We start from the raw sequence: 25,448 nt of genomic DNA on the forward strand, positions 1-25,448 counted from the left end.
GAATGCTAGGGGGTGAGACATTGGGTGGCAGTAGGACATCTCAGGGAAGGATGGTTTACTAAAGGGTTTCTGAAAGGGGGGAGGGACTGTTTCCACCTGGACAGGATCTGACATTGTCTCCCGCGTCCGATACGGGCCAGAAGAGCCTGTTCCCTCGCCCTGCGTTGGGGTATGGACCACAGGCTTGGGTTGGAAACCACTGACCAGGTTTCTTTGAACCTTGACACTGGTGAGAGAGAAGCAGTCCTCTAGATGGTTGACTGGTTTGCTGGGAACCCGGTCCAGAGGGGTGTTGCTAATGGGGCTCTAGGGAGAGGCTTGGTCCTGACCCAGGCCTGTGTGGGCCAGTATTTGCCTCCTGTTGTTACACTATTGCACTGCTGAAATGTCCCTGGGTCATCTCCCTGCAACCCTCTGTAAGGGGAGTCGGGGTGCACTGTAGCTCCAATGAAACCTACAGCTTTCCCCTAGTTCTCTAATGCTTCCCTCCCCCCATTATCCCAATTTCTAACAAATCCGGCTAGACCAGACGATGTACACTGGTACAGTTAACTGGAAACCAGGATAGGCAAACCCCTCTGGACCCATATGAGTAGAGGTATCAGGAGGGAAAAGGGGAACACAGGAAAGTGGGTGGAGGGAGATGTCAGTGTAAAACATGAAAAAATGTATAAAGGATTTGTGTGGCGGGATGAGCTGATGCCAAGGGCTCAAGTAGAATGTTTTGAGGGTGATGCTGGCAGCAAACATACAAATATGCTTGACTGGACGGATGGTGGTGAGAGTTGCATGAGCACCCCAATAAAATGATTTTTAAAAATGTTCCCTAGTTCGAAATCAGCTAGAAACTCAGGTATAAATGACAGTGGGAAACACTGTGCTGTCTGCTCTGGGTGCTGGTGAGAAGAGTGTTACTTGTTGGGTGATGGGAATTTCAATCCTTGGAGACCGCTCGCTTCCCTGTAGTACAGTGCCCTTCTGCCACTCTTGAAAAATGGCAGTGATGTGTCCGCCGCCTCCTGGAGGAACAGGGTCAACTGCTGGTTGGTTTTGTCCTGGCTCCGTGCCAGGCATCTAGGGCAAAAGAGCCTGCAAATCCCCCACACCCCAGTTTGGCTGGTTGGAAATGCTCTAGAGGAAGCGCGCTAGAGGAGGAAATTGGAGGTCAGTAACTGATGGCTGCCGTGCCAGTGGAGGCCCTGGTGAGGAGGGTAAAGGATGGACTTCCTCATAAGAGGGCCTTCGAAAGCAGAAAGGCCCCTCCCAGGGGCGGGATCCGCCACTGGGGGCGTGTGTGGCAGAGGGCCGGGCTTTCACAGAAATGAAAGTGAAGCCTGGAGCAGCCTGAAGTGTGTTCCGGGCCTGCTGTGACGAGGGATAGGGGTACACTCCAGCATTCGTCCTGGTGAACTCTGCCAGTCCCACCCAACTCTGAAGCCTGGACTCCTGCCAACCGGACCCCAGGCCCATGTCTGCTACCCAAGATTCCGTAAGTGAGGAAGAAGACAAGGGGGTGGGGAGAACTAAGTTTTTCTGGGCAAGAAGCTTACAGGTAGATGTCAGGGCCTGAAGGCCAAACCTCCCAGCTGCCCTGCACAGATGCAGGAGTGAAGGGCAGACAGACTGTGGCGTTGGCTCAGCGAGACTTTCCCTAACCATCCAATACCCCTACCCCCAACCCTGCCTCATTTATTAGGCTAGCCTTGTAGATAATTCAAGTTCAGGAAGGGCCGGAAGTTTTGATTCAGCCACACTGTAGAACCCCAAACAGGCTGACAGGTTAAAAAAGCAGTAGCTATTTGAGAGTCAAACCAAACAAATCCACTGCCAGCCCCCTTGTTCCCTCCCTCCCTCCCTGCTCCACCTCCCCTCCGTCCCCATCAGAGTCTGGTACCTTTGGTATGAAATCCTTTGATCTTGATTTTTTTCTTTTCTAACACTGTTCTCACCTTATTAACTTAGCATATCTTCCAAATCTTTCCTTGTCACGCGGTATGTCTCTGACAGTCTGCATCATTCTTCCGCGATGCATAGCATTCCATTGTCAGTATGCACCAACTCCTGCTTATCCATCCCTCCAGCCAGTAAGGAGCGTGTTTCCGTCTTCTTGCCACGAGGAGTGGTGCTGGGATGAGCCTGGTGGGCATCTGCCTGCTCGTGTTCCGCTCCTTGCTTCTGAAGGGTAGCTAGATACCAAGTAGAGGGACTGCCGGGTCGTAAGGTATTGCTATCACCACAATAATCTTTGAGGAGGTGCCATTCCGCAGTCCACGGTGGCGGGTTCCAGTCGCTCCACATCCTCTGCAAGGCTGTAAGTCTCCAAGGCAGCAGACGGCTCATCTTCATTCTGCAGGGTAGCAGGGGTCCCCAACGGGGTGAGTGGAATTCTCACAGCATCTCCTACTCTTTCACCCCCGTTTCACCTCTGTCTGATGTCTGCCAGTTCTGGACCTGGCGCTACTTCCCTGACCAACCTTTTTTGATTTTTTCCCTCTTTCTCTTCATTCCTTTTTCTCTCCTGAATCCTGCCAGACGATCTTTCCAAGACTCTGCCATTTAAAGAAGGGGCTTCGGTGGCACAGTGGCTGCACGGGGCTGCCAATCACATCGTCAGCTGCTCCCCTGGAGAAAGATGAGGGAAATTTACAACCCATCTGATATTAAAAGTTTCTTAATAAGGACCTGTTTCCATTCAATAAATTTAAAAAGATTTACAACCCCACCCCCACCAACCCCCAGGGCAGTGCTACTCTGTCCCACAGGGGGCTGAGTCGCAATCAACTCCATGGAGCTGGCTTTGGTTTGGAAGCTCAGCCCTCTTCCATTTGAGGGTGGTTGGATGAGGTGAGGGTCTCCAGACCACATCATTTTTGGATTCAACAACTTATCAAGCCTCTCGATGACTTCCCCCATTTCCAGCATTTTTTTTCTTTTCTCTCCATCTCCCTCTCAGGGGATGTTACCTTCCCTTCACCCACTGCAGTCACCCGTTCTGGCGGCTCTCATCACCCGACACTCAGCTATCTAAAATGACCTCATCTCTCCCTCGCAAGCTCCGCCGTTAGAGAAAGCAAAGTTCAAGTGGTCTTCGGAGATAAAAAGACAAGCTTGACCGACGGAAGCCCATTATTTAACCTTGATGAACCTCCAGTTTTTCATCTATACAATGAGGATTAGTAAAATAGAAAACACTTAATTCTCATATGACACATTTTATGTGCTAGGCACCGTTCCCAGCAAGATGCAGGTGAAAATGCTGTTACATCACTTTACAGATGAGGAAATCAAGGTATGAAGCCTGAAACACCTTGTCCGTGCTCATATTGTAGTAAGATGCTGGGGTGGAAGCCCAAAAGCTTGGCTCCTGTTTATGCTATTACGGTGCCTTATGTCCACATGCCTCCCAGTACTTCCCTGACAGGCATAAATGACATGAGATTACTCGACATGAGATTACATGGGGGAATGCGCAAAGTCAAAAGCAGCCTCAGATGAACCTATCAGCTCCCATGAAGGTTTACAGCCTCAGAAACCCCTAGAGCAGTGGTTCCCAACCTTCCTACCGCCGCCACCCTTTTAAGACTGTTCCTCATGTGGGGTGACCCCCCAACCATAGAAATATTTTCATAGCTACTTCATCACTGTCGTTTTGCTACTGTTATGAATCGGGCGACCCTGCGAAAGGGTCGTTCAACCCCCAAAGGGGTCGCGCCCCACAGGTTGAGAGCCGCTGCTCTAGCAGGGCCACTGTGAGTCAGAAATGACTACAGTACCTGCTTTTCTTTCTTTTTTAAGTATTCAAATTGAGTCTCTGGATAAGCTCGGTTGAACCCATTTTGTTGTTCTTGTTTCTGTTGCGCAACAATGTTGGCTTGCATGTAAGCCAATACATATATAAATCAGCAGCATGCACAGTTATGTCCACGTAAGTAACCACCGTCCGTCTGAGTTGTGCTGAAGAGACCCTTTGAGAAGTTTCAGGGAGCTAGGACAGGGAGGTCGTTTTGTGATCTTTCAGGGACCTCGAGTCGAACTGTGCCTCGGGAACTACCGAATCTCTGACGTGCCTCACACTAAACTCCGCCACGCCCAGGCCTGAAAGCTGGCATCTGCTTTGTCCACCTCCACCTGCGCCATCATGCAGAAAGCCACAGGGCGGAGCCTGATGGAATGCCCTCTGCAGATGCCCCCTGCTGAGGCGCAGGCCAGCTCCTGTTCCATTCCGTGGCGTTTGAATGCCGGGGCCTGAGGCTCCTTTTCCTCGCTCTGTGCTCACTGTGCCAGTCTCCCCAGCTGCCAACCACTGCCAATCTGGTCTTTGTAAACACCATGCCCATCACATCACTTCCCCTTTCAGAAATCCATATGAATTCCCTGCTTCCCAGTCTGTCAAATACAAACCTTTTTTCTGAAAAGAAATTATATGTACAATCATAGAGTCGAGTATTTCTCCGTGAACAGCCAGCCCATTGACCTTGGTTACATCCTCGATACTGTGCCACCATTTCTATCTATTACATTACTTTACCACCATTCAGACTCTACCACTGACGTTCTCCCTGTGCTGTAAGCTAACTGTTATTGGGTTAAGTTCAAGTTCATATAGATAAATAAGCCTTTATAAGAATACTATTCCCCAGGGGAGGGAGGAGGAAGAAATGGGAAGCTGATATCAGGGGCTCACGTGGGAAGAAAATGCTTTTAAAATGATTATGGTGGGAGGGGGGAGCGGGGAGGGAGGGGAAAAAAGAGGATCTGATGCAAAGGGCTTAAGTGGAGAGCAAATGCTTTGAAAATGATGAGGGCAAAGAATGTACAGATGTGCTTTACACAATTGATGTATGTATATGTACAGATTGTGATAAGAGTTGTATGAGCCCCTAATAAAATGTTTTAAAAAGTGATGATGGCGGCAGATGTGCAAATGTGTTTGACACACTGGATGAATGTATGGCTTGTGATAAGAGATGGAAGAGCCCCCAGTAAAAGTATTTAATAAAAATTTTAAAAGGATACTATGCACAAGACATTTTTATTAATTGGGCTTAATGATAATAAAATCCAAACTTTAATTTTTTTCTCTTGGAAATCGATTTAATAAGCTATCCATTTCAAATATTCAATAGCACTACCAAAATAACATTGCCAACTAGATTTTCAAGCAATTACATACAACTGAATTGAGATTTATAACTCAAAATCAAATCCACCGTCAACTTGATTCCAACTCATAGTGACCCTTATCTAGGGCTTTCCAAGGCTGTCAATCTTATGGAAGCACACAGCCTCACCTTTCTCCCAGGGGACAACTGGTGGATTTGAACTGCCAACCTTGCGGTTAGTGGGCCCGTGCTTACCCAACAGCGACACCAGAGCGCCTTTACAATTTATTTATTTATTTTAATGAATTGTTTTATCAGGGGCTCATACAACTCTTATCACAATCCATCCATCCATCCATCCATCCATTGTGTCAAGCACATTTGTACATATGTTGCCATCATCATTCTCAAAACATTTTCTTTGTACTTGAGCCCTTGGTATCGGCTCCTCATTTTCCCCCTTCCTCCCCTCCCTCCCTCCATCATGAACCCTTGATAATGTATAAATATTTTTTCATGTCTTACACTGTCCAATGTCTCCCTTTACCCACTTTTCTGTTGTCCATCCTCCAAGGAGAGGGGTTATATGTAGATCATTGTGATCGGTTCTCCCTTTCTTCCCCCACCTCTCCTTCCCCTCCTGGAATCCCTACTCTCATTATTGGTCCTGAGGCGTTTGTCTGTCCTGGATTCCCTGTGTTTCCAGCTCTGATCTGTACCTGTGTACATGGTCTGGTCTGGCTGGATTTGTAGAGTAGAATTGAGGTCATGACAGTGGGGGGGGGGACTGACATTAAAGAACTAGAGGAAAAGTTGTATGTTTCATCGGTGAGCATCTTTACAATTTAAATCAGAAGCAAAAGAGGGATAAACTGAGGAATTAATCCACCCCCAAATATTTTTATTTTTGTATATTTTTAAAATGTAGCCACCTTTTAAAAAATGTCCTGCTCCTTTTTTCATGATACAATTTTTGCCAAGTTCCTTTTGATCTACCTTTGATCCTTGTTAGAAGTTTGAAAGAGAAAATACTTTCTAATCTCTGGCTTTTGGGGTTTCAAAATGATGCTATAAAACAGTCAATCAATAAATAGAAATAATTTTAAAAAGAAAAAACAGTCACAAAAAATAAATTTCAGTGTGGTTAGGTGAGATTGTTCTTTTGTTTTGAATTGTAGTTTAGGTGGAAGTTTACAGAGCAAGATAGTTTCTTTTCTTTTTTTTTTTTGCAACACAGTTTCCATCCAACGATTCACACACACTTCATTTCCCAGCATTGGTTGCACATCTCCACACCCACCCAGTCCACAAGAACTCCCTCACCTTCCTGCCTTCTGATCCCCTCTAAGTGCTGTAAGTAGGTGCCCATGTGAATAAGACACATGGTGATGCTGAGAAGAGGCCGCCCACTCCCGCCCTGGGGGCCTTGCTCTCTAGTTGGTCAGAGTGCCACACCCATCCCCTTGTATTCCAAGGGCTCCCCTGGAGCCTCGCTGTCACCTCACTGGCCCCTGCAGGTACGAGATTGGAAAGCCCTGAATTACGGAAATAGAAATAACTGGGTACCTTCATCATGACTCAAAGCCAGCACCCTCGTTTCCCTCTGCTTAAAACAGATGTCATTTTGTGCTCTGTGTAATCTGCTCCCACCCTATCACCCGTTCACACAGTGCACACCTAGGGCACACCTGTACCAGGGACTCTGCCAGATAATGGAAGCAGAAAGATGACCAGGATGGAGATGGATCTTATCAAGAGTTCCCACTATATAGCAGTCTCCCTGGGACACAGGTGGGGGTGGGGGGGAATCCGGTGGGCTGTCAGTGGCTTGCGTCTCCAGGCCTCGCAGGAGAAAGCTGAGAGATGGTCAGCTTCCCTCGACTGACAGCCCTCGAAACCCCAGGAAGCAGCGCTGTCCTGTCCTGTGCGCTGAGTCGGACCAGACAACAGTGGACTTTCTATTATGGATGGGATTGTGTACGCCCCCACCGCCACCATACGCGTTTTAAATCCCAGCCTCTTCACCCCTGGATACAGCCCATTTGAGAATGGGTTGTCTTTGTTAGGGCAACAGGCAGGCGGGACCATTGTAGGGTTTCTTTTGAGTCAGTCTCTCTTTGGGGAGATTCAACAAGAGCAAGGTGGTGATGGGGGAAGAGAGATGACAAACCACTGCCGGTCACCCAGGAGAAGCTGAGGAGACAGGGACCTGTCCCCAGAGCCCACAGAGAGCGAGCTTTCCCCTCGTGCTGGCGCCCTGAGTTCTAACTTCTAGCCCCCGGATTGAGGAGACACATTTCTGTTTGCTGAAGTCATCCACGTGTGGCAGTCCCGTGGCAGCAGCACTCGGGGACGAAGGCACGGTCAGCTTATCCCACGAGCGAAGGGGCGTCCACTCCTATTCCTAGGGCCTGCCGATGTCACCAGCTCTCGCTCTCTCTCTGACCTCTTCCACATCACACCCAGTCTGACAGGCCACTTGGTACGGTGGAAAGGGTGGCAGGAAAGAGACCAGTGGGGCGACACTGGACAATTGCCTGGGGCTTGACTTCTCCACCGTCTCTCAAGCACAACGGTTAGGGAGAGGTGTGGGGTCAAACTGCCCGGGTTGAATGGCTTTGCACAAGTCACTGAACCTCTCTGAGCCAGTGATCCCTCCCCTGCTGTTTCATAAGACGATCTAAGCCACATAAAGAGCGTGGCGTTCAAGCGCGAACTCACTGCCACTGAGCCCATTCTGACGCACACCGACCCACAGGGCAGGGTACCGGGGCCCGGTGGGTTTCCAAGACTGGGACTTTTGATGGGAGTAGAAAGCTTCGTCTTTCTCCCATGGAGTGACTGGTAGTCTCGAACTAGTAACCGTGTGGTTTGCAGCCCACGTGGAATCACTAGGTCACGCCTGGCGTGTTGTTAGTGGCACTCCAGTCAGCTCTGACGTGCAGTGAGCCCGTGCCCAGCAGGACAGAATGCTCCGGCCCGTGCCCTTCACTAGGACGGTTTGGAAATCGAAGCCCCTGCGACTCTAAAAAGGTTCCTTTGTGTGTCAGCCCCTTCAGGCCTGTCCCCCCCATTTCCACTGCTCCAACAGGTCAGTCACTTACTGATGATCACTTGGCTCTCCTGCCATGTCTCCTCCCATGCCCAGCTCTGTGCCCAACCACCTCCTAGGGGCACCACCAGTGCATGTGAAGTGGCAAGGCTGCAGCCTCCTGCCCTTCAGCGAGAAGCTGAGATGAAGCCAGCCCAGAGCTCTGGGTACTGCCAACCAGGACCAGCCCGGCGGGGGGCTGGGTGTGCTATTCTCGGGCTGATCTTGTGCTCTGCTGGAACATACAGAAGAGGACCCCATTTCCCTGGGTTCACTCGGTCTCGGGAAAGGCAGATAGCTGTCTGCTTGGCTCAGTGGCATCACAAGAAAGAAGGGGAACAGATCAAGCCAGGTGACATTGACAGGGGGAGTGACAGAGGACGGTCTGTCAATTTTCTTTTCTTTCTTTTTTTTTTTTTTTACATTTTATTAGGGTCTCTACAACTCTTATCACAATCCATACATATACATACATCAATTGTATAAAGCACATCCGTACATTCTTTGCCCTAATCATTTTCAAAGCATTTGCTCTACACTTAAGCCCTTTGCATCAGGTCCTCTTTTTTTTCCCCTCCCTCCCCGCTCCCCCTCCCTCATGATCCCTTGATAATTTATAGATTGTTATTTTGTCAGATCTTGCCCTATCCGGAGTCTCCCTTCCCCGCCTTCTCTGCTGTCCATCTCCCAGGGAGGAGGTCACATGTGGATCCCTGTAATCAGTTCCCTCTTTCCAACCCACTCACCCTCCACTCTCCCAGCCTCGCCCCTCACACCCCTGGTCCTGAAGGTATCATCCACCCTGGATTCCCTGTACCTCCAACCCTCATATGTACCAGTGTACAGCCTCTGTCCTATCCAGCCCTGCAAGGTAGAATTCGGATCATGGTAGTTGGGGGGAGGAAGCATCCAGGATCCGGGGGAAAGCTGTGTTCTTCATCGATACTACCTCACACCCTAATTAACCCATCTCCTCTCCTAAACCCCTCTATGAGGGGATCTCCATTGGTCGACACTTGGGCCTTGGGTCTCCACTCTGCACTTCCCCCTTCATTCACTGTGGTATACACACACACACACATATATATACATATATACACATATTCTTTTTTTTTTTTTGCATGATGCCTTATACCTGATCCCTTTGGCACCTCGTGATCACACAGGCTGGTGTGCTTCTTCCATGTGGGCTTTGTTGCTTCTGAGCTAGATGGCCGCTTGTTCACCTTCAAGCCTTTAAGACCCCAGACACTATCTCTTTTGATAGCTGGGCACCATCAGCTTTCTTCGCCACATTTGCTTATACACCCATTTGTCCTCGGCGATCGTATTATGGAGGTGTGCAGCCAATGATATGATTTTTTGTTCTTTGATGCCTGATAAATGATCCCTTTGGGACCACCCAATCACACAGGCTGGTGTGTTCTTCCATGTGGGCTTTGTTGCTTCTGAGCTAGATGGCCGCTTGTTTATCTTCAAACCTTTAAGACCCCAGACACTATCTCTTTTGATAGCCGGGCACCATCCGCTTTCTTCACATTTACTTGTTCACCCACTTTGGCTTCAGCAGTTGTGTCTGGAGGGTGAGCATTGTAGAGTGCAAATTTAATAAAAGAAAGTATTCATGCATTGAGGGAGTGCTTGAGTAGAGGCCCAAGATCCTTCCACCACCTTAATACTAAACCTATAAATATAGATCTATTTCCCCATCCTCATATATATATTTGCATGTACATGTCTTTGTCTAGACCTCTATAAACGCCCCTTGACTCCTAGCTCTTTCCTCCATCTCCCTTGACTTTCCTCCTGCCCTACCACCATGCTCTGTCCCCACTTGGGCTACAGCTATCCCTCTTCTCTACGCAACCTTACCCTTGCTCGGTCTGTCAATTTTCTGTGCAGCATTAGCAGCAGCAATGTATGGCCCTCTGTAGAACGGTCCCTGGAGCTAGCTATAAAAATATTTTTCATTAAAAATGTGTTTTCATAAACCCAGCTCACAGGTACCAATGTGCCTGAAAGGTATAAAGCTCCAAGCGGCGTCTTCCCTTTGGTACTTTCGAGTGTGTTCTGTTGCCAGTTACCATGATGCTTCGGATCGTGTGGTTTCTTCTGCACGACATGCAGCTGTATTTATTGCTGCCGGGGGTGGGGGTGGGGGTGGGGTTATCATCCTTGATTTTGTTCAGTTTTCTGGTGTTTTAGCTACAGGAGTGTGATCATGAGTGTGCATGAACCTATCATCATTTTTGGGGGAGGGGGTGATGAACTTGTAAACAAAGGCAAAGGAGAAAAATAAACGAGCTTCTGCTCAGTTACCAATAATGTTGTAATGATGCCCTTTGATGTCCAAAGATTTTACAGGACAATTTCGGTGGTGTTCACATGATCTGAGAAATATTACCTTGAAGCAGTTTGCACCTCTACCGCCCCCTCCTCTGTGTTGAAACGTTATTCCTATGCTGTTGGAGGTCCATGGGTAACCCTAGTAACGCCACGGGTATGTTCCCCCCGCCTCCCCGTTCCCACAGGCCTCCTTCCTCAGCCTTCTGGAGGAACAGAACCGACTGAAGAAGAGGTTATGGGAGCTTCAGGAGCTAAAGAGACAGCGCATGCATTTCTCCCAGGACAAGGTGAGAGAGAGAGAGAGATTGGGGTGCAGCCTGGCAGAGCGAGCTTGGCACCAGGGAGTGCTTGGTTTGGTCCTGGCCCTGCCACTTTCTTGCTGTGTGGCCCCAAGAACATTGCTTGAACTGAACCTCGCTCGTCTCATCTGAGAGGTGAACTTGCCACCCGTCCTGGTGTGTGCGTGTCCAAGCCCAGCATGGCTCCTCACTTGCATTCCCGCAGTGATTGGGAAATAAATGTCTTTCACTCTGGTGCCCGGCATCTGTCCAACAGGGAAGGGTTTTCCTCCAGGGAGGGCGTGGGGCTCTCCCGCCACTCAGAGTACCATCAGCCTCCCCTCTCCCAACCCCAGGTGCCATTCCCATGTCCTGAGCTACCGTTAGTATTTCAAGGGCACACACAGCAGGGCCGGGCCGCGCCCAAGGCTTTGCTTTCCAACCTGAGAATCTGCACCCCTCTGCCCGGAGGCTCCGCTGTGGTCATCTTTGATGACCTGAAGGGTGAGTCAGGGGGCATGGGGATGGTGGGCAGGGAAGCGACCTCTGGGCGCTAGGTCTGAGGTTTCCCAGTACTGACCTCTGTGCCCCGCACCCAGTGGCTGAGCAGATCCTGCAGCAGCAGGAGCACAAGATCCCCATGGAAGAGTGCCGGCTGCGCGTGCAGGTCCAGCCCTTGGAGCTGCCCATGGTGACCGCCATCCAGGTGACAGAAGGGCAGGCCTTGGGCACGATGTATAGGAATGTTCTGCAGCAGGGCCCAGGGGCTGTGCCTGGGACCACTTCCCCCGTCTCCCCTAGGTGTCCAGTCAGATCAGTGACCGCAGGGTGCTGGTCAGCGGGCTTCCTGCGGGGCTGCAGCTGGGCGAGGAGCAGCTGCTGGACAAGTTGGAGATCTTTTTTGGCAAAGCCAGCAACGGAGGCGGTGACGTGGAGATCCGGGAGCTGCTGCAAGGGGGCGTCATGCTAGGTTTCCTTGAGGATGGAGGTCAGGGCCCCCCAGAGCCCGGAGAGGTGGTTAGGGGGCAGGTGCCTGGGGCCACAGGAGAGAAGGGGCCTTGGATGCTAAAGGGCCACCTCCTCCTGTTCCCACAGTGGCCCGGCGCCTGTGCCAGATTGGCCAGTTCAAGGTGGCCTTGGATGGGCGACAGGTGCTTCTAAAAGTCTCTCCCTACATGACTAGTGAGATCCAGAATGCCAAGGTAAGCAGAGGTGGAGAATTGGGGCCAGGCCAGGGCAACCGTCTGCCCGCCAGGAATTTGCCCAAGGAAGGACCGGAGGGAGTCTCCGAGTCCCCACTGCAGCCAGTCCAGAGCCCGCCCCTGCTCTCAGCCTTACCCCCCTTACACCGGGGCCTCTTCCCCCAGGTCTGCCTCCAGCCCGTGCCCCGCGCAGTGGTGGTGCGCCACATCCCCGACATCCTGGACGGCCCGGAGCTGCAAGACGTGCTGGAGATCCACTTCCAGAAGCCGACCCGCGGGGGCGGGGAGGTGGAGGCCCTGAAAGTCGTGCCCCCTGGCCAGCGGGGGCTGGCGGTCTTCACCTCCGAGTCGGGCTAGGGAGCCTGGGCTCTGCGCTGGCCGCTGCGCTGTCGGGTGCCTGTGGGGCCGGCCTTCCTGCTCGTCACCAGGGGCGGGGCCTTGAGGTTGCGCAACTGGGTCAAAGGAGAGTAAAAGTGTCTGGGTGGCCTGCCCGCTTCCTCATTTCATGAAAGGAAAGTTGATTCGGCCCCCTGGGGAAGAGGATGGGGACTTGGCTGGGGGAGGCCAGCCGCCTCCTGCTGTCCTCCCAGGCCTTCTGATCTGTGAGGGAAAGGCTGGAACCAGGGTTTGGCTTTTTATTGACACAAACACAAGGCAGCTGTGGTAATGGGGTGGGGTACACAAAAGCAGAGATCGCACTTCACATGTTCAGGCCTCCCCAGGACCCCGCCCACACACACACCCATTGGCAATGGCTGGGGCAATCAGCACCCCCCCACCCCACCCCCAGCAAGTCCCCACTTTGGCTCCAGCGATCCAGGTCTTGACCTGCTTGCTTGCTTCCCTCCCAGCGCCAACTCCCCACCGTGTAAACAAAGTTTAGGGACAAGCTCTGAGAAGGCAGGGGGCCTCCCGTGGCAGCCAGGGGCATGCGCTTCTATTTTCCACTTTGGCCCCAGGAGACAGCGCTGCTGCTGGTAAATGCCCTTCTTATCCGCAAGGCTGGGGATCTGTCCCACCTCTTCCTCTTCAACCACCCACTGACAACTGGCAGCCCCAGAGACAGGACTTGGCACAAAGGGCCTGCCCACCAAGAGGGTGACCGGTTCACCCTTGTGGGAGGCTAGGGCTGGCCTCCACTTTTTCCCCTGCACCCCCACTGGCACGTACACAGATTTTTGGCAGTGGTGTGGGACTGGGGATGTGTGAGACCCCAGCTCCACCAGAGGAGAAGGCACTGGGGACTAGAGGGATGGAGAAGGAGGTGGGGACGGGAGACACCCCCCCCCCCACACACACACATACACACACAAGCACAGGTTTTCCGTAGCTAAGGCACTGAGAACAGATCCCAGGACTCGGTGAAGAGCCATGACTTAGGGCAGGGGGTCTGATTCTCGCCCTTGGGAGAGGCAACCTTGGCTAACAGTGGCAGAAAACCAGGAGGTGGACAACGCCCAATTGTGCTTAAGAGGCTGGGGACATGCAGGGCTGAGAGGTGGGCGCTGGCTGGCCTGGGGGTGAAGGGACACTGGGGAAAGACAGGTACATGCTGGACTCACACAGACTGGCCCCACATCCTGAGCTGACACTTCAATTCTTTGGGGAGGTGGTGGGGCAGGGTGGTGGGCGGGAGATGAGGCAGGGGTAGAAGCACACTGGATGGGGAAGGACTGGCTAACCTTGGCACAAAAGCAGCACAGCAGGCCCGGGGAAAGGGTGGGAGACAGGAAGCTTCCAGCCTCTCTCACCCTCCCTGTCTCCTCATGGGGCCCAGACATCCAAGTGATCACTTCCGGCTTCCCTGACCTCTTCAGGGGGCAGGAAGGGGGAGGGGCAGGGAGGAGGTCATCACCAAGATCTGGGGGGTAGGGGTATGGGGAGCAAGACAACAGAGGATGAAAGGCGAGATGGTGGTCAACAGAATGTGGCTTCCCAACTTCCCCCTCCTTGGATTCCAAGGGTCCCCCAGACCCTCGCCTAGTTCTCCTTCTCTGGCCCGGGCACCAGAAGGACCTTGCCCACATTCTTCTTCTCCTGCAGCTGCTTCATGGCATCAGTCACCTGGCGGGGCGAGGAGGAGGAAAGACTGGTCTCAAAGCCATTCGACTCCTGCACAGCACAAGAGGCTGCTCTCCCCTGCCCCAGGGACCCCAGCCTCACCCGCAAAAGCCATCCGCTCCCTCACCTTCTCAAAGGGCCAGACCGAGTCGATGTGGGGCTTGATGCGGCCCTCATTGTACAGAGCCACCAGGTGGGCCACCACACCACTGACCAGCTCCACCTCGCTCTCCAGGTAACCCAGGTGGAAGCCACACACAGCCCGGTTGGCCTGTAGCAGCTGCAGCGCCGTCACACTGAACTGATTCCACCAGGTGCGGGCCAGGGCCATCAGGTTCCGTTTGGGGCCTGTCATTATGTTGGCCATTCCTGAGGGATAAAGTACAGGCAGTGAGGATCCAGATGCCAGCCCCATCCTGGCACGCTGCCCTTGGCCGCCTTCCCCCCGTGGTGTCCGTGCAATGCTCCACACCAGTGCGGTACCAGAGAGGGCCGGGATCACGCTCTGCCTGCTAGCTACCGGCCCGAGCCCATTTCAGCGGCCTGAGACACTGCTCTCATCTTGACTGTTTTTTTGTGCGACACGGTATTTAAAATGAAAATGCAGCTGGCCCAAGAAGGCCATGGGGCAAGTTGGACAGAAGTCAGCCTGGCCGATTTTGCATCAGGAAAAAAATCCCCAAAGAGGAGCACAGAGAGAGGGGACGCTGGGAATTTACCAGGACTGCGGAAGGGAAGGAAGTAGCTGGTACCTGGGAGAAAGCACTCTGCATGCCAAGACACAGGAACCACTTCCAACTCTGGTGCTGTGTGGTACACCTGACAACCTGCCCCTCCTCCCTCCGGAAAGCTCTGGAGACCTGAGCTCCACCCCTCAAACCTGCCCTCCTTCCCTTACCATGTGCTCTCCCTCCCAGCCCACGAACTCACCGTAGGTGACAACCTTGCCCATGGGTTTGAGGAGGTTGTAGGCCTTAGCGGTGTCCGAGCCACCCAGAGGGTCCATGATGATGTCCACTCCTGCCAGGGTCAGGGGAGCGGGGACAGCTTTAGGATCCACAGTTTAGAGACTACCTCTCTGGCCCCAGGTGCCGCATCCCTCGCAAGCCCTAAGCCCCACCTTTAGGGGAGACCTTCTTGATCTCATCCACGTAGTCACTTGTGTGGTAGTCGATAGGGTGCATGACCCCATTCTCCTTCAGCACCTCGTGCTTGCTGGCCGAGGCTGTTCCAAACACGGTCACATTCTCTACTGTCCGGCACAGCTGCAGGGCAGCCATGCCCACGCCCCCTGTGGAGACAGACATTCAGGGGCTAGGGAGCCCTCTGGCAACCATTCCACCCCCATGGAATGGCAAAGGCACAGTCCCTGACCCTCATCTTGTCTCTTTCCATCTCATGCCCAGTGCCCATCATTGGGAGTTGGGGACAGGGGGTGTTGGAGAGTACGGGGTGCTGGGTGTGGGTGTGTTGATTTGGATGGCACACTAGGCTGGACCCAGTGCCTGAATGTTACCATGGCAACAGCACCCCAGCGGCCTCTTGGCCAGCCAAGGACTCCAGCAGCCTAGTGTTGCCATGACAACAATCCAGCCAGGCTGCAGGCAAGGGGCCTAGACAGAAGTGTGGGGGGGTGGGGGGGGAGAGGTCTGGAGGGAGAGAGAAAAGGCAGGAGGCTGTCACCTGCAGCCATGTGGACCAAGACGCTGTGGCCAGGCCGCAGGTTGCCGAAGTCAAAGAGAACCATGTAGGCAGTGATGTAATTGACCAGCAAGGCAGCGGCGTCCTCAAAGGTCATGGTCTCAGGCATCAGGAAGGTCTGGGATGCGGACACAGTCACCTCCTCCTGCCACATCCCTGACCGGATCAGCACCATCACCCGGTCCCCTTCCTGGAGGGATGGGAGAAGATCATTCATTCACCCACAGGGAATTCCCTCACCTTCCACGAGGCAGAAGGCCCTGTTCTTGGCAACGAAGCCATCGTTGAAGCAACAGTCCTAGTTCTGGTAATGAAGGCAATAAATAATAACACAAACCACAAAAAACATAACAAGGGCCAGGCCCCGTGTGTTTTATCTCCAAGTGCCCATGGAATCCTTCCACCAGCTCTCTAAGGTCGATACTATGCTTATCTCCGTTTTATAGATCTTAGAGCTGGGCATTGTGTAAGGTCCCTGAGCACCAGAAGCTGACCGGGCAGCATGAACGCAGTATCCAAGAGGCCAAACTCCTCGGTTCACTATTCATCTGCCTGTTGTGTGACCTAGGGCGCATTTAAATCACTTAACCTTTCCGTACTCCTCGTTGAGTCACCTCATTTGGAATTTTGGGCAGTTATGAATACATGGGAGAGGTCATCGGTTAGTGGGGTTAGCCAATGATCTCGCACGGCACAGAGTCTGCACTCAGTAATGTGATAACAGCAAGGAGCGAAAGTCATGGAATCTAACAGCTGCAGGCTGAGTGGATACGTGGTGACACTTGTGCTGAGGCTACAGCCCAACAATGGTAGAGGTCTTTATGAGGTTAGGGCCGGGCACAGAAATCACCAGTCCTGGGGACCAAACAACCACCTTCTCCCAGAGCTAACAAAGGGCTAAGGCCAGCCACATAGTTCCACCAGGAAAGCCACCCACTACCCCCCTAAGCTAACCATGTGTACAACAGAGGCAAAGATAAAGAGCCCTGCCCTGCAGATTAGCAGCCAGGGTCAAGGGGAGGGGAAGGGACGGGGCTCTTAGGAAAAAGGAAGGCTGCTCCTGTGGGTGCTGTTTCCGGACAATCTGGGTCTGTCTTGGTCTTGGACAGGCATGATGGGAATTCTGTATATTAATGAGACAGGATTCATGAGGATGGGGGAGGGGAGCCCCACACCTTTTTTCTTGTTTTCAAGTCCCCATACTCCACTCAAGAGGAGGCTTGAGGGCTGAGTTCTTTCCCTGTAAGTCCTGGCCGGAAGATGGGCATCTGGGGAATGGACTCACCTCTCACCCCAGGGTTCAGAGGTGACAGAAACCGCCTGAGAACCTGGCAAAGGGGCAGTGGCCAGTTGGGGTAAGATTGACCCAAAATAAGTCTCACCCTGGCTTATGTCCAACCTGCAACCCAACCCAAGGCTGGGCTATGCCCTTTGCCCAGTGCATACATCAGGAGGGAGGGGGAGCAGCCCTCCTCCCCACCGAATCCAGGTTGTTACATCAGATTCGGCGCTGGACAGGATATCCTGTATTTACCCAGCGGAAAGTGTGAGGAAGGGAGTTCAGGTGGGTGGTCTTTAGCAGAAACAAGCACTAAAAACCCCACCCCGACATCCCCAAATTTTTTCCTAGCACCTTCTCAAGAACTTGGCTTATTTAAAAGAGTGGTGGGAGTGGGGGAAGCCCATCAAGGAGGAGCAGAAGGCTTGTGCTAGAAATGCCAGTTTGGGGGGGTTGGGGTGGGGGGCAGGTAGCCCTAAAACTGAGTGTGATGCTGTAGGCACATACAACCTCTTTTCAAAAAGCCACTCAGCTATGGAGTGTATGATCCGTGAATTTGATATCAATAAAATCACTTAAAAAGACGAAGCAAGCCAACTCCGGAACCTGGATCTGGCTGGCAAGCAACAGGCAGCCTGCATCAGAGGCTGAATCTGAGGGGCCTCGCTTGCCAGGGCTGGACTTCCAGCCAACAAAACTCGAAGGAAGCACATGCAGTGGCCTCACCCCAGGCCTCTCCTCAAGTCGGTCATTTGGGACTATTTGGTGCTCGCAGCTGTGGGCAAGATACCTAGAAAGGAGAAATAGACCTAGACCGGCAGAGCTGGGCCAACCTGCTCACCGCGCCACCCGTACCCACCCCAGTCCAAATGGACCGGGCCATGCTTCTGAGGTGCAGGGGTCCTCCACTAGCAAGGCAGGGGCGGGGTTCCGCTAGAGCTTCCCGAGGCCAGCCACGGGGTGGTGGGCCGCCAGCTGAGTCACCGGAGGAGGAGATACCGCAGTCACGGGAGACATCCCAAGACAAAGATCCAGAGCCCCAATCCCGCCTCCCCCGCCCCAAGGCCAGACGGCATAGGATGGGCGCTGGCCCGGTGGTAGAGGCGGGCGGGGAAGCTCCGAGAGCGGCTCTCCCCAGGACGGGCGTGACCCGTCTCCACAGCCCTGCACGGGGAGGGGCCGCCTCACACCCCCGCAGACCACGGGGCTGCATGTGACTCGGACTCTGGCATGGCCGCTGCGCCCCCGCCCGATCCCCAGTGCACAGCCCCTCCAACTCTCGCTAACCGTCACTCCGGCCCACAGACCGCAATTACTCAGGGAGTATTTAGCGGTCAGGGGTACAGGTGTGGTGTTACCACAGGCTGGGCGGGGTGGGAGGGGGCCCCCCCGCGCGTGTGGCGGCCGATGCGCATGCGCAGTGGCGCCTCATTGTTTCTCCCCACCTCCCTTCCCCTGGGCGGTGGCCGAAGCAGAAAATACTTGGGGAGGGGGCGATAACGCCGTTATCTGCACCCCACCTTCTCAAACCCAGTTCTCCGGGAGTGCAGAACTTAGGATTCTTTCCCACGCCTGTCCACCCCGGTCCGGGCCAGTTTCCCCCTCCTGCCACACCCCCCGGCACCGCCCATTCGTGCCCACCTGCCCCGCAGCCCGGGCAGCCTTCTGACCCTGCCGCGCCGCCCCGCCCGCTCACCTTGCGGTCGCTGACTCCCTCTCCCACGGCGCTCACGACCCCCGCGCCCTCCATGCCAGGGATCATGGGCAGCGGCAGCAGCCGGTCGTACACTCCCTGGCGGGCCATGAGGTCAGCGAAGTTGAGCCCGCAGGCCCGGACGCGCAGTGTCACCTGGCCAGGGCCGGGCGCCGGGGGCGCGGCCGGCCGGCTCTGCAACTTCACCTTGTCGTAGCTGCCGTAGCCGGTGAGCACCAGGCAGCGCAGCTGTGGCGGCGAGGCGGCCGTAGCCTCCTCCGGGGCCGCCGGCGGCTGGGGGGCGGCTGCTGCCTCGGCTTTCGGGGGCTGCGGAGAAGCGCCTTCCCCGGCCCCGGCCTCAGCCGCCACTACCATGGTAGCCGCCTCGGCTGCCTCCTTCTCGGCGGACATGATTTGTACTCCCAACCTGCAAGCACAGCTGGACCAAGGTTGCACAGCTGGGGAGGGCGGGGCGCGCGACGCGAACAGCGGCAGCGCTGCGAGTGCGGGGCGAGCGGGGCGGGGGCGGCGCAGCGTCGGGCCGGGGGCGGGGCGTGGGCGGGGCTCGCGGGGAGGGGCGTGGCGTGGGCGGGGCTCGCGCGCCCACTTAAAGGGCCAGCGTCTTGGTCACCGGCGCGCCACGGGAGCGGGAGCGGGAGCGCGAAAAGCGAACCAATGGCACGTCAGCGAGACGCGCGCGAGTTCACGCGGACCACGGTTTGCTTTATAAAAACGCATGCAGATTAAAAGACAGTTAAAGGAGCAGTCTGAAGCAAAATCTCAAGACCTGAGTTAACATCAGATTTGAGGAATCGGCTACCTTTGGATTGAAATCCAACCAGTTTGTACCTGCAGCTGCGACTCTCCGTAGGTAACCTCGGGCACGGATTAGACCCCATTCAGTGTGGTTTTGCAGGGGCAAACTGGGAGCTCAGGGACTGGACTTCTATCTGATTTTGATCTGTAATGCTCTGGACCTCAATGTTCCCTTCTGTAAAATGGTGACCGTGCTTGTTTTTAGTTATCGTTACCAGATTGTTTAAAGACAAACTGAAATAGAGGATAAGGAAGCGCCTAAAAACGGTAAAAGATGCCTTGCAAAAAGGCAGGGTTTTAATTGCGGTTAAACTCTGGATCGAGGCATTTAGGGCTTGGTTCTGGCTCCTCCCGGGCTGTCACTTTGAGAAATTATAGCTTCCTTCGTTTCCGTCGCCCGGAACATCCACCAGAGGACGCAGCTCCCCTAAAACTTTCCACTCAGCGTTTGGTAAGAGGAACTCGGCCCGCGCCTCCCAGCTCGTCCAGCTCGCTGATAAGTCACCACCGACCCCAACCAGCCGCTCGTTGCCATAGGGACCGAAAGCTATGATGTCACCACTGTGGGGTGGGTGTGTTGGAGTCAGAAGTCTCGACGTCGCCAAGACCCCTTCCCGGGACAGGAGGGGAGGGAGACACCCGAGCAGCCGCCGTCTCTGCCCCGCCGTTTCGCGCCCCACGTGTTCGTTCAGGGAGTGGACGGCTGCCCCGCGCGTGTCCGCACTGGCACACTGGCGTGCACGGCACGCGTGGGCACGTAGAAGGCCCGAGCCTCACGCGTGTGCCGCCCCGGTCCTGCTCCTCAGAACTTCACCCCAACTTCACCCCGTCCCCACCTCCAAGGAAGCCAAATGGGCCCGGCTCCGGCCAACCCACACCAGCACGGTCCGGTTGGGTCACTCCCGCGCACCCGAGTCCGGCGCTCCGGGCCCCGCCCAGTCCCCTGGCCCCGCCCCCGACGGCGCGGGCGGGAGGCGGGGCTGGGGGCGCGGCCGGGGGCGGGGCGAGGGGGCCGCGGCCCGGGGCGGGGGCTCGGCGCGGGCCCGCGAGATGCCGGTGTCGGCAGCCCGAGCGGCTGCAGCTGCAGCGGCGGGGGAGGCGGCGGCGGGGCCCGGGAGGGGGGCGGCGCGGGGGGCCGGCGCGTAGCCGGGACCATGGAGGGGCAGAGCGGCCGCTGCAAGATCGTGGTGGTGGGGGACGCGGAGTGCGGCAAGACGGCGCTGCTGCAGGTGTTCGCCAAGGACGCCTATCCCGGGGTGAGGAAGCGCGGCTCGCTCGAGAGAAGGGCGCTGAGGGCGCGGGGGTGGGTGACAAGGGCCCCGAGAGGGCCAGGAACGGGGGAGCGGGCTAGCCAGGGAAGGAGAGGGGCTCGGAAGACTGTGGGAGGCATGGGGGCTCTGGAGGGACTGCAGAGGCTAGGATGGGAGGAATTGGGGAGCGAGGTGATGTGGAATAGGGTTTGGGAGACTCCCAATGGGGGCGGCTGGGGAGATGGGGGGCCCTTGGGAATGGGCAGAGGTAGAACTAGAGGCTGAAGGGGCCAGAGTGGGTGGTCTTGGAGTGAGTCTGAGCGGGCTCTTCTGGTCTCCCCTTTGCCTAACCTCAGACCGATTGGGTGCGAGGCTGGGCTGGACCAGGTGTGGGCGTGGGGAGGACGTTTGTCAGGGGTGAGATGGAGCAAGGATCTCATGATGTCCTTTCCGTGTCTGCAGAGTTATGTCCCCACCGTGTTTGAGAACTACACCGCCAGCTTTGAGATAGACAAGCGCCGCATTGAGCTCAGCATGTGGGACACTTCAGGTAGCAAGGCCCCTGGGGGTGACCCCGACTTCCAAAGCCCTGCCCCAACTTCCCTCTTGGGGGACCTTTAGGCTCAAGCTCATCTGTCCAGTTCTAGGAAGAAGGAGAATCAGTGTTCTGCTTACAGCGATGGAAACTGAGGCAGGGCTTACTGAAACAGAGCCCTTGACCTGAAGGAGAAGCCCCACTACCTGAGCCCCTTCTGCTGGGGCCTCCTCTCTGGGAAAGTTGGGAAGGGAAGGGTCTTTTGTTTGGGAACGTGTGCCTTTGAAGAGACTGACTACGTTTAGGGAGGACATGTAGAATTTCCTTGGGATGGGGGAGTGACTGGGACTGAGAAGCAGACTCTTCTGAACTTCTGAACTATTCTAAGATAAAGTCTTAGAGGAATGGGTGAGCCCTTCCCCCACCCGCCTTCAACAATGGGGAGAGGTTTGGTGGTTTTGTTTGCTTGTTTTGTTTTTTTAAACCAGATTCTCCTGGCGGGTTGGAGGTGTCTATCAAAGGCCAGAGGTACAAAAAATGTCATGGTGAAACTGATTTCACGAGATTCTCCATGGGGAAAAGATGAAGTACTGCTGCTTTCAGAGAGCCCCAGGGAAGCGGGGACCTTCTGTCCCTGACTAGAAGTCCTCCCCACCTGCCTCCTTGGGGACACACAAACTGCCTGTCCCCTCCGCCCGCCCCCAAAGAAAACAACAACTCTTGACCACAATTGATTTCTAAGGCCCTCCCTCCCACCTACCCCATCCCTGTCTGTCTTCCACCAGGTTCTTCTTACTATGATAATGTCCGGCCTCTGGCTTATCCTGATTCTGACGCTGTGCTCATCTGCTTCGACATCAGCCGGCCGGAAACACTGGACAGTGTCCTCAAGAAGGTGGGAACCCCAGGGGGTTGGAAGAGCCCCGACAAGGTGGACAAACCATCATCCTTCGAAACTCTTGGCTCTCCTCACAGACACAGCTGTGGGGCAGGAGCAAGGGGGATTGGGAGATTCCTCCTCCTGGCTCTCCTCATCTCTGTGGGTGGGTGTGGGGTCCCCAGATACAGGAGCTGGGAAAGCCCCCCCCCCAAGGCCTCTCCAGGTCCATATTTCCATGAGAAAAGCCTGTGGTGAAAGGATGAGTGTCTGCTAGGGCAGCCCCAGTTCCCAGGCAGGGGAGGGCAGGGCTGGGAAAAATTGGTCTGTTCCCAGACCAGAGTTTGAGAAAGGGGTGGGAGCTGGACGGTTCAGGGCTGAAGACTCGCTTGCTCTAAGGGAGGAGGCCCCTAAACCCTCAGCCCCACCCAATTCTTTCACCTCACCCCCGTCTCCACACCCAGTTCTGCTTTCAACCCAGCTCCAATCCCCTGTGGTAAAAGAGTACTGGGGGTGGAGCACCCTCTCTGCCCTGGGTTCACCCTGGGCACCCCTCGAACCTTCCCTAACTCTTATTTCTCCCCTAAACAGTGGCAAGGGGAGACTCAGGAGTTTTGCCCCAACGCTAAGGTTGTGCTGGTTGGCTGTAAGCTGGACATGCGGACGGACCTGGCCACACTGAGGGAGCTGTCCAAACAGAGGCTGATCCCTGTGACACATGAGCAGGTGGGACTTCTGACCTGACCCCAGCCTAGACCTCTCCCCTCGGTCTCTGATTTGAATACACCCTCCCTGGCCCGGCTGCATCAGCCTCTGATCACTGATCTTCAGCCCGCCCGCCCCCAACGCTTAGCTACCCAGTGGTCCCTTGCTGAGAGGTGTCCTCAGTCATGCTCTCTCACGAACTTCTCTTCCAGGGCAGTGTGCTGGCCAAGCAGGTGGGGGCTGTGTCTTACGTGGAGTGCTCCTCGCGATCCTCCGAGCGCAGTGTCAGGGATGTCTTCCACGTGGCCACCGTGGCCTCCCTGGGCCGTGGCCATAGGCAGCTTCGCCGTACTGACTCACGCCGGGGACTGCAGCGATCTGCTCAGCTGTCAGGACGGCCCGACCGGGGGACCGAGGGCGAGATGCACAAGGACCGGGCCAAGAGCTGCAACCTCATGTGAGGGATGCAGCAGAGCGGAGTGAGGCGGGCGGTCAGGGCCACGTTGTTCACTTGCCTGACCCTGGGCTTCCTGACATCCTGATCGTGGCCAGGGGGCCGGGGCGGGCCTAGTGGAAAGGAGCTGGTGGACAAAAGGGCATTACCATTCCCTAAATCCTCATCTCCCTCCTCTTCACAGGAAGCTAAGGGGATGACAGGGGCAGGTACCTGAGGCATGAGCTAGGAAGGGGCAGGTGGGTGTTGGGGAAGCTGGCCTCAAGCTTGGTGACTTGGTTGTCCCAGTCAAGGAGAGTTCCTCCCCTCCCCTCCCCCCATATCCAGTTCTAGCTTCCTTCCCCAAGGAGCATCCATGCCCTTCTGTTCCTCCCCTCACTTCTACAGCTGTTCTCAAGCACCCTAGCCTACAGGTGTTGTGCACTAAATGCAAAAGCCAGGAAAAGCCCCGCCCCTAGCTACCCACCTGCCCTAGCTCCTTCCCCCCAAGCTTCCAATAAAACCCATGCCCATGTCAAACCACTGTGGCTTTAGTGTTGATGCTTTGGAAAAACAACAACAACAACAACAAAATCAGTCTCTAGCAGTGTGAAGGAGAGTTAGGCCTCAGGAAGAACTTTCCTGTCTCTACCCACAGTTGGCGCACACACAGAAAGCCCTGGGTCCTTTCGGCCAAAACCTTTGAAGAGCCAGAAGCCTGGGAATGAGCGGGAATGGGCCGGTTCACCTAGTTACTGGATTGGGTCCCCCTGCTTGTGTTGGAGGGGGGCTTCCTGAGTACCTCTTACTGACCATCTCCACCCCTAAGCCCTGGTGGTGTACAGCTGGAGGGTGGCAGAGGTCTCCAGGTCACAGAGGCTGACCCTCTTCAGGGTGAGGTTTCCCAAGGGACCAGGGGTTTGATCCTGGGATTTCCTGGGTGGCTGGGGCAGGGACTCTCTGCAGCTACTTGAAGCCTGGGGGGAGGGGGAGTATCAGCTGTGAGTTTAGGGTCATCCCCACCCCCTAGAGACAGAGCTGGTGGAGGGGACGGCCGTGGCGCTGTGGTCAGTAAGGACAGTGTGGGTCTGTTTTCTCAGGAGTCTGGTTTCACATTGTCCTGTATTCCCTCCCTGGCGCCCGTCCCACTGGCCTCTTTTGGTGACATGCTCCCTGAGGAACCATCCCTGGCCCACCCCGCCCCCAGTTCTGCCAGACACAGCATCCTTAGCCTCCCATCTGCTGGGATCCCCACCCACTAAGTACCCTCACAGAGGCACTAAGTACCAACTGGGGCCAGTTGGCTGGCGAGACAGAAAGGGCCTGCCTCTGTTTCTGGAGGCCAGCTCTGCAGGAAGAGGGGCTCCCCAGGGCTGGGGGTGCCTTGAGGCAGGCATATGGGTGCTGCAGAGTGCCGCAGGAGCCTACGGTTTGGGAAGAAGGTGTGCCTCCGAGCTAGGTACCAAGGGTTGAAGAGGTGTTAGCTTACCAGGCACAGAGGGTAGGGAAGGCACTCCAGACAGAAAGCTCAGCAGGTTGGAGCATGGGAGGCAAGGAAAGACATGGTGCCGTTGGGTCCCGTGGCCATGGGGCTGGGGAGGTGCCCAGAGGCCACTGCAGGGCCTGAGAGGAACTGAGGACTTCAATCTGAGGCCGAGCGGAGCCACCGGGGATTTCAAGCAGGGAAAAGAAGTGATCAGATTGGGTTTGGGGATAGATAGCGGGGTGGGGGTGTTGGAGGCTGGAAAAACTTGACTCCGAGATGCATCATTTTAAGTAGCTTCTTTTCTCCCTGTAACTGTCTCCAGACATGAAAGGAAATCCACACCCATCTCCTGATCTATCAGTGCCCCTTTCTCCCTCTTCCTTCCTCCTGGGCCCCCATCTGGTCCATTTCAGCCAGTCTTCCTGAGGATTCTGGGCTTTGAAGTACCCTGCCCCTCACACTGTCGACCTGAGACCTGGTTAGGGGTGCTATTGAGACCGCTGAATCCCCAGGAGGAGGAGATGCTTAGGGAGGGCCTCCAGAAGGATGCCAATCTGTGTGGCTGCTCTACTTTGGGTTCTTGGGGTACCAAG

The 25,448-nt window shown here is 55.1% G+C and overlaps 3 protein-coding genes across 3 annotated transcripts; 2 read left to right on the plus strand and 1 right to left on the minus strand.

Annotated features, from left to right (window-relative positions):
• The first annotated feature begins 1,304 nt into the window (after window positions 1-1,304).
• IFI35 (interferon induced protein 35) lies at window positions 1,305-12,506 on the plus strand. The gene is made up of 7 exons (XM_075561902.1): window positions 1,305-1,489; window positions 10,725-10,826; window positions 11,174-11,321; window positions 11,417-11,523; window positions 11,619-11,805; window positions 11,913-12,019; window positions 12,185-12,506. The coding sequence occupies exons 1-7, from the start codon at window positions 1,469-1,471 to the stop codon at window positions 12,374-12,376; spliced, it is 864 nt and encodes a 287-aa protein (XP_075418017.1). The 5' UTR covers window positions 1,305-1,468; the 3' UTR covers window positions 12,377-12,506.
• A 134-nt stretch (window positions 12,507-12,640) lies between these two features.
• VAT1 (vesicle amine transport 1) lies at window positions 12,641-19,252 on the minus strand. Its single transcript, XM_075561898.1, has 6 exons — window positions 18,757-19,252; window positions 15,764-15,971; window positions 15,201-15,371; window positions 15,011-15,100; window positions 14,208-14,449; window positions 12,641-14,083 (listed from the first exon to the last, which is right to left on the minus strand). Exons 1-6 carry the CDS (start codon window positions 19,162-19,164, stop codon window positions 14,000-14,002), a joined length of 1,203 nt encoding a protein of 400 aa, XP_075418013.1. The 5' UTR covers window positions 19,165-19,252; the 3' UTR covers window positions 12,641-13,999.
• A 1,465-nt stretch (window positions 19,253-20,717) lies between these two features.
• Window positions 20,718-23,897, plus strand: RND2 (Rho family GTPase 2). The gene is made up of 5 exons (XM_075561911.1): window positions 20,718-20,825; window positions 21,282-21,369; window positions 22,140-22,249; window positions 22,823-22,957; window positions 23,149-23,897. The coding sequence occupies exons 1-5, from the start codon at window positions 20,724-20,726 to the stop codon at window positions 23,395-23,397; spliced, it is 684 nt and encodes a 227-aa protein (XP_075418026.1). The 5' UTR covers window positions 20,718-20,723; the 3' UTR covers window positions 23,398-23,897.
• The last annotated feature ends 1,551 nt before the right edge of the window (window positions 23,898-25,448 follow it).

Source organism: Tenrec ecaudatus, chromosome 10 (genome assembly GCF_050624435.1).
Source record: "Tenrec ecaudatus isolate mTenEca1 chromosome 10, mTenEca1.hap1, whole genome shotgun sequence".
Classification (NCBI taxonomy): domain Eukaryota; kingdom Metazoa; phylum Chordata; class Mammalia; order Afrosoricida; family Tenrecidae; genus Tenrec; species Tenrec ecaudatus.